This window comes from Terrapene carolina, unplaced genomic scaffold (genome assembly GCF_002925995.2).
Source record: "Terrapene carolina triunguis isolate 2854851 unplaced genomic scaffold, T_m_triunguis-2.0 Scaffold132, whole genome shotgun sequence".
Classification (NCBI taxonomy): Eukaryota; Metazoa; Chordata; order Testudines; family Emydidae; genus Terrapene; species Terrapene triunguis.
Genome location: NW_020664483.1, coordinates 10,372,698 through 10,391,900, shown reverse-complemented (window position 1 = coordinate 10,391,900; position 19,203 = coordinate 10,372,698). Strand labels below are relative to the sequence as shown.

Genomic DNA, 19,203 nt, shown 5'->3' with positions numbered 1-19,203 from the left:
TGCAGGGCCCCCAACGGGGTATTCAGAGAATGCCACATGGAGTGAGCTGGAACCATTGAATGGGGTCCCAGCGTGGGGCTCTCAGACAGGCCTGGTGGGTACTGATCTTATGGTCTGGGGAATGGAGCTGGAACCAGTACTGTCGGATCCTTTTTCCTTTGCCTTCTTGAATGTCAGGTTTATGTGGAACTAACTCCTTGTGACCCATGTGTGAGGACTCACATGACTTGGACCAAGATGGGTAGAGATCCTTTTTCTTAGAGGCAGATCTGGACGAGGATCTATCCTTATGCCTATATGGTCATGTCCCCTACTCTCATGAGAGCGTTTCTCATGCTTAAGAGTTTTAGCCTCTACTCCAGAGTGCATGCTTGGAGAGGTTCTGCTCGCAGTCTGAGGGGGTCTCCCCCCAGCCTGGATCCGAATGAGGCCTCATGACTTGCTCCATGAGGTGCTTCAGCAGGTGGAGCGCTTGTCTTTCACTAGTTTGGAGAGGGAAGGAACAGGGCTGTCCAGAGGATTCAGGGGGCCTGGGGTCTTCGGTGGCGGGGATCCTTCCGCTCTGGGTCTTCAGGGCACTTCAGCGGTGGGTCCCGGAGCGAGTGAAGGACCCGCCGCCAAATTGCCACTGAAGATCCAGAGCAGAAGAAGCCCTCGCCACCGAATTGCCGCCGAAGACCCGGAGCGTAAGAAGAAGCAGCTCCGGGTCTTCGGCAGCGGGTCCTTCACTTGATCCGGGTGTGTTCGGCGGCACTGAAGGACCTGCTGACGAAAACTCTCGTGGGGGCCCCTGAAAACTCTTGTGGGGGCCCCCTACAGGGTCCGGGGCAAATTATCCCACTTGCTCCCCCCCGGGTGGCCCTGGGAAGGAACAGCAGATAATGCCTTTGGTGAGGCGATAAAGGGCGTGCTGGTGGTCTTTTGCTGATGGAGAAGGAACAGGGGCAGGAGACACAACTCTCTTGGGACTCTTGGCATAGTTCCTCTCTACACGGAGAAGCTTCCCTGGGCCGGGAGAACTAAGCTCGCTATACTAATTATAAAACAACACTATACTAAACTAAAAAAAAAAAATCACTAAAACTATTTACAAATTGTTTTACTGATATTAAAATAGGAAGATTGAAGCGGACACAGAATTTTTATTCAGGCCATGAGGTGGTAAGAAGAGATGTTGGTTTGCCCTGCCCTTTATATCCTTACTTCAGAGCATGAGGAGAACAACCGCACATGTGCGGACCAATGGACCCGGCTTACTAAAGTTCTCTAGACCCAGGCACGTGGTACGTGTGCATACTCATGCGTACAATACACATAGGGACCATCACTCAAGAAGAACCAGTCCTTCATGGACAGGTCAGCTCTCATCCAATATTGCATCTAGCCAGTTATGCAATGATCTATCGTGGTGGCAATGCGGTAGGGGTTCCTTCTCGAGCCAGTACAGAACTGGTTTGCCATCTGAAGCATGAGCTTCGATTTCTTATTTGTCTACCTCACAAGTATACAATAAAGATTTTAAAACTAGCTAATGTTTGGACTACTTTCTGATGAGATGCTATAAGAAAGCTAGGTATTATTACTACTTTTATTGTATGCTTTTGGCTTGCACAGATACAAAGGCTATTAGTGGAAATAAATGGTCCAGCACTTAAAACAAAAAACAAGAGATCCCAGGTACAGTATCTGACTCCATGTCCTCTTATGCAGACTTTCTTTGACAAACACTTAGCAGGCGCCACACTCAGGTTAGGATTTTTAGTGGAGACTAAGGGTATGTCTACACTACAGGATTAATCCGAATTTAGATAATTCGAATTTGGGAAACAGGTTGTATAAATTCGATTGTGCGCGGCCACACTAAGCACCTTAATTCGGTTTTTAACCACATTAATTCGGTGGTGTGCGGCCACACTACCCCATTAACTTAAACACAGTAATTCGGTGGTGTGCGGCCACACTAACCCTAATTCGAATTAACAAAATCGATTTAGGCTCTACTCCGTTCGTTGAGGTGGAGTACAGAAATCGATTTAAAGGGCCCTTTAATTCGAATTAACTGGCTCTGTAGTGTGGACGGGTGAAGGGTTAATTTAAAAATTAATTCGGATTAACGCTGCTAAATCCGAATTAATCCCGTAGTGTAGACCAGGCCTAAGGGAGATAGGTGCCCAAAGCCCACTGAAAGTCAGCGGCTGTTGGGTGTCTAACTCCTGTAGGCTGCTTTGAAAATCCACCCCTGCAAAGAATTGGAGCTTTTGAATCAAACTCTCTCTCTGAAGTTTTACATGCTGTGATTGTGCATAACAAGAGAAAGACACATGGCTCTTCTGCTTTCTTCAAAAAGAAAATTCTCTGTGAATACTAGCTGCAGATCTAAGGAAAACTAATGCCCAGTGTCCCATTAAATGGGAGATTGATTAAGTGACAAATGCCAGAGCAAGTTGACATTATGGGTCTGTGCAACTGCTCACTTTAAACAATGCATCCATGACACAAAAGTACCTTCACTTTCCCTTGTTGGTGCACATCCAAAGTAAAGGATTTAAAAACTGAACAAAGTAGAGCAGCTAAAGGGTTTTCTGTAGGCCATGTGACTGGTAGGAGTATTTGTCATTAAAATGTTGGTGGTCCACTTAATTTCTGCATGATCAAAGTCCTTAAAACTTAACTTTCTTTTAGCTGCACAGAGCTATGTTTATTTGCAGCTTTGCTCTGTTTATTCTGGCTAAAGGGAGATATTCAGCCTGCTTTGGATCAGCTGGTCTGCTGTTAAACTGTTCAGTCCTGAGTGACTGGTGTTTAGATGAGGGCTGACTTGTTCTCTGCAGCAGCTGGCACAAGTTATGCAAAAAACATGCTGACGACTATGAAGTTATGACGACATGAAAAAAGAAAAGGCATCATTATTAGAGCTGTGCAAGTAACTGATTTTTTTTGTTTTGTTTGCTTGTGATCCGAAAAATCAAAAAAAAAAAAAAATCATTTTGGGTCAACTTGAAACTGATTTTTTTCAGAAGTTCTGGCAAAATGAAAGGTCAAAAAATTTGTTTCAAGGTGTTTTGGCATTTTTAACTGTTTTTCTTTTCTAAAAAATAAACGCAAATCAACTCCCTTGTAAATCTAGCCAGAAAAAGCAAAACGTTTCATTTCAGAAATGGCATAATGAACCATTTTAATATTTCTAATTTTTTCCCTCTTTTTTCCCCACGGAAACAATTTGCCCAAATTGACACACATTTGTGAAATGTTGCGGTCAACCTGAATCTGCATTTTTCAGTGAAAAATTTGTCGGCCACATTTTTTTGCCTAGCTCTAATCCTAATGAAAAAAATATCTTGCTCAGGATGACTAGCATTAATTATTCAAAAACCATAAATTGCTGCCATTCAGCGTGGCTGCATTTCAATGATGGATAATCTGATCCTTGTGTGTAACTTTCAATATTGGTTCGTAAATCACTGACATCCTTTGGGCTGAAAGGATGCTATATAAAAACGGGCATGCAAAATGTATACAGTGCCAGTACCGGTACCTTTTTTCAATTCATCAACGCGTAACAGAGAACTCTAGAAAGCTGTTCCGTTTAATCACCTTGAGGCAGATTGTCAGCTGTTGTAAATTGTCACAGCTCCGTTGACTTACGTGAAGCTACAACAGTTACACCAGCTGAAGATCTGCCCTTTGCATTTAAATCACATACTCCATCCCAAAGGAAAGTGCTTTGCAAACCAATATTCAAAATCACACACAGGGACCACACTGGAGTTGCTTCTATTTACACTAGGGCTTAGACTGACCTTCAGGATTTATATATAAAACACTGAAACTGTCTTTACTGCCTTATTACAGTTAATATTGCAGACCCACAATTTTTAGCAAGACCACTGAAGATCCTACTTGAGCTGTGAAGCAATTAAAAAAATACACTGAATTTCTCAGGCAATCTCAGTGTTACGCCTATTAAATTCCTTTATAATACAAAGTACTCACACATTTGTAAATGCCTACATACCTGTAAATGCCCTCTACTAGGATGAGAATTTTTTTCCATGCTCTGCGACTTCGAGGCTGCCCATATGCTATTGCATCCCTCAGTAATTTCTCTAGGCTCTGCATGTCTTTATTTAAAAATAAAAGAAAGGAAGAAAACAAAATATTAACATAAGGGGCTTTAAAAGGAAATTTTAAGTTCTTTCTGGCTACTATTTTTTTTTAATAAGAAATCGACAAAGAAATGTCTCCTAAATGCACACGTCCGTTGTACAAAGGCTACAGGCCTAAATATTTGATTTAATTTACCTGAATTTAATCTTGTGATAATATGATCAGAAGAGCTTTCTGCAACTATGCACCTCAACGGGGAAAAACTTTTCCTTTAACCATTAGAAACTCTCAGCTTCTCTATTTAAAAATAAAACTGAAACACTTTTGTCAGCTCCTGATTTTAACTGTCTATAATTCTTTAGTTGCACTGAAGAAATGCACAGCATTCTGCGCTTCACAGGGGGAGATTTTCAAATGAGTCTAAGGGTACGTCTACACTTACCGGAGGGTCCGGCGGCAGGCAATCAATGTTCTGGGATCGATCCCGGAAGTGCTCGCCGTCGACGCCGGTACTCCAGCTCGGCGAGAGGAGTACGCGGCATCGACGGGGAGCCTTCCTACCGCATCTGGACCCGCGGTAAGTTCGGACTAAGGTAGTTCGAAACGTAGCTGAATTTGTGTACCTTAGTCCGAAGTGGGGGGGTAGTGTGGACCAGGCCTAAGGGATTTAAGAGCACAAGCCCTACTGAAAGTCAATGACACATGAAAATTTTCCCCTAGGAGTGCAAGCTTGTTGTAATAAAATCTATGGGCCAGATCCTTAATTAGTATAAATCACCTTAGCTTCCTTGACTTCTATGGAGGACATTGACGGACACAAACTGAGGATCTAGTGCTATTGTTTTCTGATTATTACAATTAGGGACAAAAGAGGAGATTAAGTAGACAGATTATAATTTGTATGTATTTTGCTTCCCTCCATCAGCACCTTCCCCTTTCACTAAGGGCACGTCTACACTTACAGTGCTGCAGCTGACTGATGCTCTATGCTAATGAAAAAGAGCTCTCCCGTTACCATAAAAACCCACCCCCGTGAGCAGCAGAAGCTATGTTGGCAGGAGAAGCTCTCCTGCCGACTTAGCGCTGTGCATACTAGCATTTATGCCGGCATCACTTATGTCTCTCAGGGGGGTGGAATATTCACACCCGAGTGACATAAATTTTGCCGACATACGCGGTAGTGTAGTCATAGCCTTAGACTCCAAATCTGAGGAGAATTGAAGCAATTACATAATTTTAAGACACAAAAGTCATCACAATGGCAATACACTTGTAACAAAACACGTTAAGAGTGTTCTATACAATAATTCAGGCGACAGGATCGTGACGAGAAATAAGTTTTAGAAGAGTAAATAGTATTGTGGTCATAACCTGCTGTGTTTAACACAGTCATTAAAAACAGACTGGTAACAAAACAGAATCGCTGAAAAGTTATTTCATTATGATCAACACAGGCAAATGCCACAGAACTTTGTTTATTTCATTTGAAATTCATTTAGCAGAATAGAGATTCGTTAAGCCTACTTCAGTTAAGCGGCTTTGGGTCAGTTCCATGCATAATATCAGCAAATGCTTGGATCTTGATGCATGAAGCAGAGCAAGAAGAGGAATCTTGTCCTTTACAAGAAAGGTGGGGAGTGGGAAAAGACTAACGAGAGAGAAAATATGCAAATGGGTACAAATGCCCTGAAGGGACTCTGCTTCTTAGCCAAAAAGACAATGTTTGGCATTGATGAGGCTTTCCTTTGAAAGAAGCCTGAAGTAGTGTTAGAAACTTTGTTGCTCCCTCAGGCATTGGTTATGGACAATACAAAGCCAATCAGATACTTTTTTAAAAGTGGAATGGCAAGTACAAAAGAAAAAGAAAAGAATGTACAAAGATTAGGGCAGTACCAAAATTTGGCTCCTAATTGAGAATGTTTAAAAATAGATGATTAGTCACTGGGGGTAACATACAGAGTATAGGGGGATGTTAGTATTTTGATATTGGATAGCACATAACACATACAGTCTGCAATATCCCCAATGGGGGGGGTACAAGGTGGACGAATCAGGGTATAGTCAGCAAACAGTGAGGGTACATCACTCATACAGGAATTACAGGCAGTCATAGGTATAAGTAAGTGGGCCGAGTAATGAGGATAGGATGAACCTCATATGGTGGAGTTCAGTTTGGTTCGGTGGGTTCAGGGTTCAGGGGATAAGGTCCAACAGAGGAAGTCTTCAGGTCTCTTCCTCATTGAGGGTGCGCGAAGTCACGCCGGCTCACTCTCGGTATTGGCGGTGGCCGGTGATGTGCTCTGTATAAATGTCCCGGGACCACCGGATAGTGTCCGAGACCATTAGATGTCCCATGAGCCGTTTTGGATGAAACCTCTTTGAAGCTGATTACTTCCTGCAGTTTGTGAGAACCTGGAAGTACACATTCCAAAATGCCTCAAGAGACAGTACCCTGCATGGCATTTGGAAATGTGCAGTCCCAATTTCCCAACTGCTGCCAGAACTAGGATCGAGTTGGTGGTGGATACATGAGGGATGGGTCTGTATCTACTTCATTTGGCTGAACCCTTTTCTCTACCACTCTACTGTGGTTTAGACGTGGGTCCATATTCCTGGATCAGATCACCTTCAAGTTTGGGTGGGAAATTCGATTTCAGATTGTGAACTGGGATCTGATCTGAATTTCATAGGTGGCCTTTACCACTAAGAAAGGGGTCAACCAGAATGTTAGATCTGAATACCTTTGAATTTGGGTGTTTGAAACACAGAGCTAGATCTCAATTCTACAATTCAGGCTAAATGCTCTGTCTCACGTTCACCAAGCATTCTGGAGTGCTTGAAGCCCATGAGCACAATGCAATTTGCAGTGCCTTAGAATTCAGTGACCATTGTAGAAGCAGTGGGTGGCACTAGAGCATTAGGGCCCTGTACTCTCCATTAAAGTGATTTGATAGTTTTACCCCCATGAAAACAGTCCTGTGTGTCCATGTTTGCAGGTCGGTGGCTGGGAGAAGACAATGATACCTTACAAACACTGCTGGCATGTTTTGTATTCACTAATTCCACATTTTCTGCAATAAAACTTGAATGCAGTGTTATTCTTTTAGCATTACGACATCTAATCTTGATCTTTATATTTCTAAGAAAATACAACCCTTCCACTTTATGAAGATGCTCTTCAGTCAATACCAACATATTTTAAACTATGCAGAGTAAATGAACCATGTTTGTGCACCTTGTCCTTACACCGGGTTAGACTGTGGACCTTACTCAGTACTTTACTCCATGAGTAGTCCCGTTGACTTGATAGCATAAGGTATTATCCAGCATCACTACCTATATCCCGCTTTAGCCCTTAGCAAAAAGTAGGTGCTTCCTCATGAACTCTTTCTTATGTATACTGAGCTGAGTGGTTTGTCAATTTATAAGGTATGATTTACTTATTATAAACTGCAACTTTTTTTTATTTGGCTGTTCAAGAGGAGTTGGAGAATACCAAATTACATTCTGAATGTAGCTGTACCATTAGTACCCTCTTTTGCCACTACAAAAGATCTCCATGGATCCCCTCAATGCAGCCAATCACTGGCTGTATTTGCTGCCCTCTAAATGGAGGTTAGAGATAATACAAGGTTCTTCAACAGAAAGAACAAGAGGTTAATGAAACAAATTGACACAATGTTAGGAGAGGAGTAGGAGTCAGATGGGTCTCGGAAAAGATTATTCAGCCCTCCAGCCTTCGCTTTTGCAAGCCCCAAATAAGATTAATTGCTTCACTTAAAAACAACACCTTTCATTAGTCAGTGGTGGTTAGAAAAGGCAGGACAATAAAATAATACTCCAACAATGAGAGTAACTGTTGCTAGTGCAACCTGATGTTAGTTTCTCAGGAACATTCCTGTCCTACCACTTTGAACCAATATGTTGTCCCATCTGCAAAGCCCAGGGCATCTGTATAGACAGAACACATCTGCTACTGCAAATATTCAAGGAAGAAACAAACCTGGTGTTTCCCTTTGTGGATTTGTGGCTCTGTCTCTGGGCACTGGCCATTTCACTAGCATGTCTCCAACATGACCAATCCCTCCTTCCACACTTTCTAGCATGATTCCAGTACAATGCTGCTCCATGGCACAAAGAAGGATTGCAGTCTCCCTCCATGGAATATCCCTTGGCTTGCATTCTAACACAGCAAAACTAGGTTATCTCGAGTCTTTTGAAGGTCTTGCATACCAGTGGAGGGAGTTCCAAATTTGCCACTTAGGGTGCAGGCAAATTGTGGTAACGATTGCTCACCTGGCTGAGTTCTGAGATTGTGATTGTTGCCCCGTGGGGAATAATGCAAGGTAGACAGAACAGTTGTCCACTAGATGGCAATCAAGTAAATAAATTCTCCTGCTGTTTCTAAACTGATTTGCATAGCAGCTATTCAGAGCACTCATTTGCAGCCCCACCAGAACAGCCAAGTGCTTTGAATATTTAGTAAGTGGAAGTTCTTCTTTTTGCATTCTGCCTTATCCTATATCCAAACAAACCAAATCATTTAAGCTGAGGGGGGAGCAAAGCCTTTCTCAAGGCTGGTGTCCGACTATCATTAGCATTTATGAGGTAAAAGGACTCCAAGGAAGTGGGGCTAATAGAATATGTAACTGGCTGCATGACATCAGCCTGACAAAAAGGGGGGAGATTTTCAAAGACACAGAGGGGAACTTAGGCACCCAATTCTCAAAGAAAATCAATGTGGGTTGGCCTGATGCCTCTTTGTGCCTTTGAAAATCTCCCCCAGAGTCTATAGCTTCTTTCGGCTTAGGAACCTACACTGTTAAACTGGACTAGTGCTGGAATCTGTCTTCGGAAAAGGCCGTTTGCCCAAGCTCATGAGCTGGAGTTAAGGTTGGAAGGTCTGGTTTTCCTAACACCCACGGGATCCGAGGGGGAGTGTGGAGAAGAGGGTTAGCAATCACTTAGGTGTGTCAGCACTAGTGAAGAGGTAGATTGCAGAGTTAGGGGAGAATCTTTCTAAACCCTTGATTCTGCCAACCCTCACACACGTGCTCAACTTTGCTCAACACATGCGAGTAATCCTGCTCAAGTCAAAGTTAAGCACTAGTGTAAACGCTTGCAGAATCAGGGCTTAATCTATGTACCCCACACCTGTCACTGCGGTTGTAAGTCTATTTCATAGCGTGGGAGGTGGTGAAGAAAAAAAGCATTTAGTTGCCCTGTATTTTAGAATGTTTGTTCATTGCATTATAGCATTGAAGGAGCTTATGTTTTAATCGTTTTACGTCTGCAAGCCTTTAACCCATAAAGGTGTTATATATGCAAATGAACTTAATTTCCCCCTTTCCCCCCTTCCTCTGCATCTCTTTAGGACATGGTGATCCAGAATTGGGGGAAGTCTAATACTGCTGCCTTCAAAACACAGAACAGTTGCCACACTGACTCTGGTTCCCCACACTGATCCATGCTAAAGTTGATATGCGCTTTGGGTGCACGAGGTTGGAACTTTTTAGAGATCAGGGCCTTTTGGGGGCATGTGCCCACCCCTACGGCCTCACCTGTGGATGTGTAAAATTTCTGTTAGTATCAGCTATTATAACTCTGGATATTCTTGTTATCCACTGCAATGGAACATGTCCCCCTCAACTTTTCATTACCTGGTTGATACACTGGGGCTACTGCTGGTGGGCTAGTAGTACTGGTAAGAACCCAGATAAAGACAAGGCTCCATCCAATGGTTTCTGGAGATTTTAACAAAGCCCTGGCTGGGATTATTTAGTTGGGGTTGGTCCTGCTTTGAGCAGGGGGTTGGACTAGATGAGTTCCTGAGGTCTCTTCCAACCCTAATATTCTATGATTCTATGATCAGTTAAACCTGCTATAGGGCTGGACCAGAGGGACCACCAGTGGTCTAGGATAGACAAGTTGCGTGTATGTCTGTCTGAAAATAAGTCTGTAAATTAAAATATAATATTGAGGGGGAAAGGATTGTGTAGCATCAGCCAAAAGTTTGCAAGTTGTCCACACATGTCTTGTGAAGCATTTTCATCCAGTTAGATTTGGAGTCTCTCTCCCCCCCACTCTCTTGCAGTGACATTTAGATTTCACTTTGCCAGAATTACTCCATCTGAGTTTTGAAAGCATTTTATACTTCTTTATTTGTGGAATTAGAGGGAAACCATGGATTTGTCAAAAGACAGGATCTTTTGGATGCCTTCTACTATTTTACTTGGGGGAGGAGGGAGATCAACGTCCTAGCTTGCTGCCCTATTTGTACAATGCTAATCTTGATTGATAGGGTGGTTATGGAACACACCTTGCACATGTTTTCCCTATAGTAATTCAGGAAGTATGTGGCCCAGAAAACTTTTTGTTGATTCATGAAAGTGTAGTGTAAGTTTCCCCCTCATTTTGATAACCATTTCCAGCTGCCAACAAAAACATAACAGCAACACACTATTCGCACCTTGCCCTTCTCTCCAATGTATCTTGTATACACGTACAATCAAAGAAGTCAGAGTGAAAGTAAATGAGATCTAAACAGTTTAATCAAGGCTGTTACACTCCACGTAAAAGGCGAAAGAACTAGACAGTGGGGAGCAGTCACTTTCTCCAACCTTCCTCATTCACATGTAGGCACGCTTGAAAATGTCATTCACAAGGCTGCCAACCAATTTGGTTTTGTTCTGGCAACAAACAATACAGAAAGAATGTTTTCGTCACTAGTTGAGTATTATGTGGCAGTGGCACAAAGGTCTTTGACTTTTCATACTATGTTTACAATGCTGTAATACCAGGTTAAACACTATGCTGGTGTAAACTGGCGCAGCTACAGTGGAACGGTGCCAGTTTATATCAGCAGAGAATTTGACTCCATTCTCATGTTTAATAAGTGACTTTTTTAGAGTGCCGTATTACAACCCATTGCTGTTTGCCTTCCTGGCTGACCTTATCTTTAGAGCTCTCACAACTTCATAGCTGGATTCAATTCTACTCTTTGACCCCTGGTTTCCATGAATGGAGTATTGTTCCAGCTATTCAGCAGAAGGTCCTTGACATGGTGACTGTGGGCAACTACCAGACCCCTTTCAGAGAGCTGTTTGCTCCCCTCATCAGCCATGACACAAACTAGTTCCCATTCCCTGCAGGTAATGAGTATCACCTACCTCCTGCTGAGGTTGTGGGAAAGTGATTTTTTAAAAAAAAAGGACAAAAACACTTTACAATTTTAGAGTCAAATTAATGCTCATTAAATGCTCTGCACCGGATGCAGAGTTTTCTTTTTATCTACAGAGCCGATACAGCACAGGGAAGCTTCCCCATACACCCAGCAATGTGGCTTGGATAACAGGTAGATCAGTTGACTTATTTCCACTAAGTGTGAGAATGAAAGCACAAGTCTAACATTTGGGTTACGTGTGGCCAATGAGCTTAGCAGTTCAAACATCAAGGCCCTGACCCCGCAAAGCACTTAAGCGTGTGCATAACTGTAAACAAATGAGTAGTCTCATTAAAGTCAATCGGACTATTCATATACTTAAAGCTATGCACCTGCTTAAGTGCTTTGCAGTATTGAAGCGGAAGGCTGGTATGTCTAGACAAACTGGAACAATAGGAAAAGGCTAAGTGTTTGAGGCAGTTAAATGAAGAACCATTTAGATTACTAAAGGCTTGTCTATACTTAAAATATTATAGCGTCACAACTGAGCTGCTGTAGCGGTTCAGTGTAGACACTACCTACGCCAAAGGGAGGGCTTCTCCCATCAGTGTAGGTAATCCAGACAACTGCATCCGAAATGGGTTTACAGTGTAGACGGGGCCTTCACAGAGGGGATTCTGTCTGTCCTGCTGGATGTGTGCCAGTTAGATGCCTCGCTGTCCAGCCGTGCTGCATTTCGGTAATGTGTCACACGTACAGCTCTGGAAACCACTTGGGATCTTTCAGGATGAAAAAATATTCCATACGTGTAAAACTACTCTTAATAGTTATTGGATGAGGAAAGTGAGTTGGTAGGTAGGTTCTGGATTTGATTTATGAAATCTGTTCATAAGAACACTCCAAAATAGCAGCTTTATAGCAAGGGTATTTATCTATATGGCTTCCTATACAGGGGTGGGTTGGGGGTTGAAGATCAGAAACGTAAAGTATACAGAGTTTTACAAAATGTTCATACCGTTTCACAATGAAAAGGGTTCTCTAGGTATAATTCATGTTAAAGTCCAGGCAGAATGGGGTTAACTCAGAAATGATATATAATGCTCCAAAAGGTTCCCACTGTTTCATAATGATAAGCGTTGTCTTACTGTAATTCTGGTTAAGGTGATAAGACTCAAAATGGTTAAACTAGTCAGCTTTTAAATAAAACTAGACTGGCTTTGGCAAATTGAATCCCTAATCTATGGAACAATGGGTTACATAGAAAGAATCTGATAAGCTTCCAGTGGTGTTTGCTGAGGTGCTTAAGGGAATTACCTAATTTTCCATCTGCAGTTTGGTGTTTGTGGAACTAGTTAGCTATTGCTGTTAGTTTTGCTCCACATTCTTTACAGAGAATATCAGCTCTGATTTATCATAAACCCCCAACAGCAGGCTGATTAGATGTTAGCTCACTGTGGGAAAGGAGGAGAACGTGTATGATGGCTCCTTGACAAGTGATCAGGCGGGGAAGGGGTATTAATTTATCAACATATGGGTCAAAAATCAATGTGACGTCTTCAACATTCTTTTAGGAACTGTGATCTGAATCACATTCCCTGAATGGATATCTTCTTTCAAGTGTTATGGGAAATAGCACAAAATAATCAGGGGGTGAATGTGGAGATGGTGTTGGTGGGGGAGTTGAGAGCGCTTGGGTTTTGGTGGTTAGAGGCCATCCTTCAAAATGTCATGCAGCAAAAAAAGTGTTACTGGGATAAGTTACTGAGTAGAGCACAGTGCAGTCTAAGGAAGAGGTCAGAGATCAAGAGAGACACAAGTATAGAAATACTGCCTAGTATGTCTAAATCTCTAAGGTCGGATCACTGAATGTTAGTAAGCGCATCAGATTGTAAATTTATAAATAGTTACTTTTGTAAAAATGTTTTGAATCAGGCTTATTCATAAATGGTGCTTAATGAGGTTATGGAATTGCTTCTTGGCCAATTAAAATGATGCTAATAATGATACTGTATCTTATAATTATAGTGCACCTTTCATCATATGTTTTTATAAACATATACATAATTAATGACTTCACTCACCTCTGGGATGGGGTAAAGTAGTAACCGATTACACAGTACCTGTACATGGCATGATACAGAACAGTGGAGAATAGCAACTGAAATTGAAGGGAATATTTAGGTAGACAATATGCAGTGACCGTGCTATAATCTTTACAACAGGAGTTTGCAAGTATAGCAAGTACCACCAGTGCCACAGTGTCAGCAGCATTAATTAAGTAAAAGGCAATGTTGTCAATGTTTTAAAAGGCCATGTAACAGGATGACTGGCCCTTTAAGGGGAGATGGGTCCAGCCCCATCTGTGACACACTTAACTCACCTGCCCAGGTGGAGAAAATGAGCTAAGTCATCTGACAGGCAAGTCATGTAGGGGAGAAATACAACAGAAGCCTATGGACAGCCAAAGAGAGAGAAGAAAAGACCCAGGCAGAAAGCCCAGGGAGTTGATGCTCAACAGAAAGCAGGGAGAGGTTGAAATGAGCAGAAGGACCACATGAACTGCTCCACACAGAAAGGCTCTCCCTATTTCCTACGCAGAAGGCCTGGGGATGCACGCCTACAGGGAGCAGAAGCTAGCTAGGGAAGCTAGAGTGTGGCGGGCAAGTCTGCTAGAGCAAAATCTCAGCAGGGAAGGGATAGGCCTAAGAACCCTACACCAAGGACTGTGAGCCAGCTAGGATGTTGGATGGGAGTTCTTATGTCTCCTTGTGAACTTTGTTAATAAATCTAGGACATAAGAAGGGGTGTTACTTGAGACATGAAAGCCTATGTTGAAGTTACTGGGGAGTGGCTAGCCTGAAGCCATACCAGTAGGTGGTGCTGGTACAGACCGCTATGCAACAACAGAGTTATAATGTAGAATTAGTATCAGTCTTGTCCTAAAATCCTATTTTGGTGAAGTCAGTATGTGGGCAGATGCTTATATCCCAGCTTTCTGAATACTTGAAAAAACCTGCCAGAAATTTAGGGTGGGGTTTTCAAAAGTGCTCTGCATTAGCTTAACTCTGCTTTGTCTGACTTCAGTGGTAACAGAGTTAGGCCAGCGCTGAGCGCTTCTGAAACACCTTAGTCTTTTGTACTGATTTTCTGTTGCAATTGTAAATAAATGTTTCTAGCACCGTACAGAATCTCAGCAACACACCAAGCCAAAAGGGTGGTTATGGTGAGAAATATTTTTGAAAATTAAGCTCCAACATGGCTAACCAGGGCACTGGTCATGGTCATGGTCTTTTATCAACTGCAAACTGTCTCATTGTATGCATTTCATTTTTCTCTCTCCAAAACCAGAAATCATATATAGCTTTGAGATGCTAATCCCCCGCCCCTTATAAAATATTCTCAAATAGGTGATGGCAAAACTTGTATAAGCAGTTCTGTCTGGTTGGAACATCTCTGCCACCAAACATCTCCAGCATCAATACTCACTGTTGTGTTTGAAGATCCTAATGGTAGCACCGGAAAGTCTTGCACCAAGAACAAGAGATGTGTGGTTTAACTCATCACTTAAAATGAGGCAACCCTGTGGAGAAGGATCACAATAAATATCCACATAAACCTTTCGAATATTCACAAGTTAATGCGAGTGGATAGATCACATATGACCAACCAAACTGCAATGCTTAAATGTGAATTGGAAAATTTCTTAAGTCTGGGGATATTTGGACCCAATATTCTGCTTCAGGGACATATATAAATCTTGGGGACAGATTCCTGAATATTCCAAGGTGGTGAAAGGAGGCCAGATACTGTCTGTAAGTAGCCAGCGGTGAATTACCCTGGTGGAGGGGAGCTCCTTGCTGTTTTAAGCCCAGTGAACCCGGCACCTGCGTTTACTGCTTCCTTTCCTCAGTGAGCTGTGGGAAGAGTGCAGCTCCATTGATCCTCCTCTGCTGTAAGATCCCATAAGGACCATATGTCAGTGAGGTAAGTAAGTAACATTCTGGAGCTGGAGCCAGCATACTGGTCTTACAGAATCAGGAGCTGTAACTGGCTTGTTGCAGGACACCTGTACTGTATCTGAGTGGTGCTAGGGCATGGGGGGAGATCTGTCTGTCTCTTTCACTCACACACACTTCATCTTTAGTAACTTTTACAGTCACTAATTCCAGTAGTTAAAAACTCATTTTCCTTTTAAAAATCCGCAATGAAATGCATGAAAAATTAACATTGCATCATCTGTTATATTAGCAAAAGCCAGATTCAAACTGGAGCCTTATCTTGCCCCTGCTTTAATCCTAAGCATTATTCTGTGGTCTTTTGTTACATGAGCACAATGCAATGCATCATTTTGCAAATATTTATTTTGCAAATACAGGTTAACTAAGTAGAGGCAGAGAAATATTTCACACATGGATGGTCTGAAATCTACCTTGAGCTATGCATGCGGAACTCACTTTGAAATTAATAGGAATTGTGCATCTGTATTTGGAGGTCAGGATGAAGCTACTACATTAAATTATGGAGATAAATTAAATAATATAGGGCAATAATTCAACATCAAGAACAGTCACTTACCCTGCTGTAACTGTGGTTCTTCAAGATGTTGTAGTCAGTGTGGATCTCACTCCCCTTGCACACGAGCGCTGAATCTTTGGCTTGGCAGGGACCAGCAGGGCCGCACATTCAGCCCTCTCATCGTTCTGTGCAAAAGCATAAAGGGTGGAGTGGCGCAGACACTGGCCCTCAGTTCCCTCTCAACTCAAAGCCCATGTCAGCTGAGGACTCCGAAAGGGGTGGAGGGCAGGTCATGAGATCCACACTGACTACAACAGCTCGAAAAACCACATTTAACGTAGGGTAAGTAACCATTCTTTCTTCTTCGAGTATGTGTGGATCCCACTGTAGGAGAAGGTAAGCAATTTCTTCTACCAGAAGGAGGGCATGAGAAGCATTAGCTGCATCACTTGAATAGAGATCGGAGTACAGCTCTCCCAAATTTCATATCTGATCTGGTAGCCAAGTCCAGCAACATCTGATCTGGCAGCCAAGTGAATAGGTTTCTCTATGTAGCAGTCAGAACTGCATTGGCCAGTAGGGGCTAAAATGATGAGACTCCTCTGGTCCCAGCTTATTTTGACGATCACTCTGGGATTGTTGAGAAGGTGTAAAAGCGACCTTGGGTTCATTGTAGAAGGGAGACATCTGGTAAAGATCCTGGAATAGGAGTTCGGGCACTTTGCAATGTCTTGGGTGGCGAACAAATCTCTCAATGGAGTGCCACACTGGAGAAATACTGAGTTGATGGTGGGTCTCATTTCGTTCCAATCTATGCCAGATGCATCCGTAACAAGTGGTCTGGCAAAAGATTCCAAGCTCATGCACATGGGATGCATGCGCGCCCACAGTGGGATCCACACTGACATGTACTTGAAGAAGACTACTAGAGATTCTGCTCCTTCCTTCCCATACAGTACCTTTGAGTATCACAAAACTGCAACGTGAAGCTCAGATTCTACAAATAAGGAACATCATTTTCCCATCATTGTGTCCCTGCACTGTACCCCAAATTTCCCTCCACTAGACTATTGGAGAAAGTTTTTTTTAAATGATATCAATTTCAATAAAATATATTTTTCACAAATATGACTGTTATTTTATCCTAGGACATAGTTCTCTCCCTTCTCAGGTGCTCCAGGCACTTTGCTTTCAACCTCATGCTTCACAAGGCCCTTAGCATTAATGTTCAAACATACACTACACTCTGGGATATCAACAATCAGCTCCAAGAAGGATGCAATCTGTTTCACAATCATGTCTAACTCAAGTGAGGTTACAAATTTCCTCAACTAACAGCCCAAACATACTGTGGTTCATCACGCCATTATTGGACCAACCTTCTGTAAGATAGTCTAAACTTTGTGCTTGTGTTTATTGACAGCTTTCTTGCAACGTTGGTCTCAGATTTATGTAATATCAATACTGATCCTCTCACAAAACATTTCTCATTTCCCAAAACCTAGCCCAATTCTCTTCTCAGATCAGTTTTATGCTGGTGTGGCTCCACCAACATCAATGGATTTACACCTAAGTAAGCAGGAGGAGAATCCGTTCCACTATTTAATTCTTACAACAGCTCTCTGAGATGGGAGGCAAAAACTATTCACATTTTAGAGAAGGGTAAATGGAGGGAAAGAGGCTAAGTACTTACACTGGTACTTAAATAGAAGGGTGGTAAGTGTCTTAGCAACACACAGGAGTGACTGACAGAGAGCGTGATGAAATGGTGAACCCGAGGTGAAGAAGAGCATCAGTGTCAGAACTCAGAAGTTCCTGGTATCTAATCTTGTGTTCAGACCAAGCCTCACCATTTATTGTGCGTTTGAAGTAGTGTAACTGTAGGCAAAACAATTAGCAGGCAATAGTCATACTCACCTTCCCAACCAGTGATGGAATATTCATAGAGTTCGTAGCAAAGCCCATGCCAAACACCATAGCTGCTTCCACATCAAGAAACCGGGCCACCAGGTTCTCTAGTTCTATGTGTTTGTCAAGGTTACCTGGATTAAGAATTACAAGGCATTTTAACATCTCATTACAATATAAAATGTATATAATTCAAAAGGAAGGAAGGAAGGATAGAAAGCAAGAAAGATCTGGAAATATGCAGTTAATTTACATGGATGCTTCAGATCTGACAAAGATTTTCCATTTATATCTTGCACACCTGAGACAAAATGTAAAACAGAAGGATTCAGATGAATTATAATTCGGCCAAGGAGGTGAGCGACATCTATTGTTAAAGAAGAACAACACTTTTTTGACAGCGTCCTATTTTCACATTCTAATAACTTTCTGAAATGTTCACCTCTTAGTCTTTATATTTTCCATGCTGACTTTAAAAAAAAAATCACCTTCAGACAGAAAATTGTCCTTATTTTTGAGTTTTGGTAAAACGGGAAACAAATGGACAACACCCTCCCCCACTTTTCCCACTATGTAAAAAAAAAGGGGATAATCATTACCATGCTTTGGTAGAGAGGGATGAAGAAAAATGTTTGTCCTGCGTCTTTTTGCATTTTGAAAGCTGTGAAGCAGCAAAAACCTCTTCGGCCACTAATATTTAACAGAATAGCAGAGAACTCACCCCTTCACAATCCATTCATCTCAATCAGGTGTGAAAGGTCTGGTAGCAGGAAAACAGCCTTTATTATTATTTTGTATTTGTATAAGGGTAGTGCTTCTAGAGATCCCAATCCAATATCAGGGCCCAACTGTGCTAAGTGCTGTACAAACAAATAAAAATGAACGTTTCTGCTCCAGACTTAGGATGACCCGGTTGAAAACGGACCCTGGTGGCTCCAGTCAGCACCACCGACCAGGCCGTTAAAAGTCCGGTTGGTGGTGCTGCAGAGCTAAGGCAGGCTAGTTCCTACCTGTCCCGGCGCTGCACTGTGCCCCGGAAGTGGCTAGCAGCTCCAGCTCCTAGTCGGAGGGGGGGAGGGGCACAGGGCTCCGCACACTGCCCCTGCCCCGAGCACCAGCTTCACACTCCCCTTGGTCGGGAACCGTGGCCAATGGGAGCTGTGGAGGCAGTGCCTGCGGGCTAGAGCAGCGCGCAGAGCTGCCTGCCGCACCTCCGCCTAGGAGCTGGACCTTCTGGCCACTTCTGGGGTGCAGCGCCGAGTCAGGACAGGTAGGAAGCCTGCCTTAGCCCCCCTGCCCCTGCTGTACCTCCGACCAGGAGCTGCCAGAGGTAATCCCGTGCCCCAACCCCAAGACCCAACCTGCTGCCCCAGCCCTGAGCCACCACCAAACCCGGAGCCCCCTCCTGAACCCCAAGCCCTTCATCCCCCACCCCACCCTAGAGCCCGCACCCCTAGACAGAGCTCTTACCCCCTCTGCACCCCAATCCCCTTCCTCAACCCACAGCCCCC

At 43.0% G+C, this 19,203-nt stretch overlaps 1 protein-coding gene across 1 annotated transcript in view; it reads right to left on the bottom strand.

Moving 5' to 3' along the window:
* Positions 1–19,203, bottom strand: part of SPTLC3 (serine palmitoyltransferase long chain base subunit 3) — a 125,174-nt gene that overhangs the window by 37,843 nt on the left and 68,128 nt on the right. Inside the window, exons 5-7 of the mRNA XM_026653225.1 lie at positions 17,702–17,826; positions 14,756–14,849; positions 4,016–4,121 (exon numbers count right to left, since the gene is read on the bottom strand). Coding sequence (XP_026509010.1) covers positions 4,016–4,121; positions 14,756–14,849; positions 17,702–17,826 — 325 coding nt within the window. The remainder of the gene's footprint in view (positions 1–4,015; positions 4,122–14,755; positions 14,850–17,701; positions 17,827–19,203) is intronic.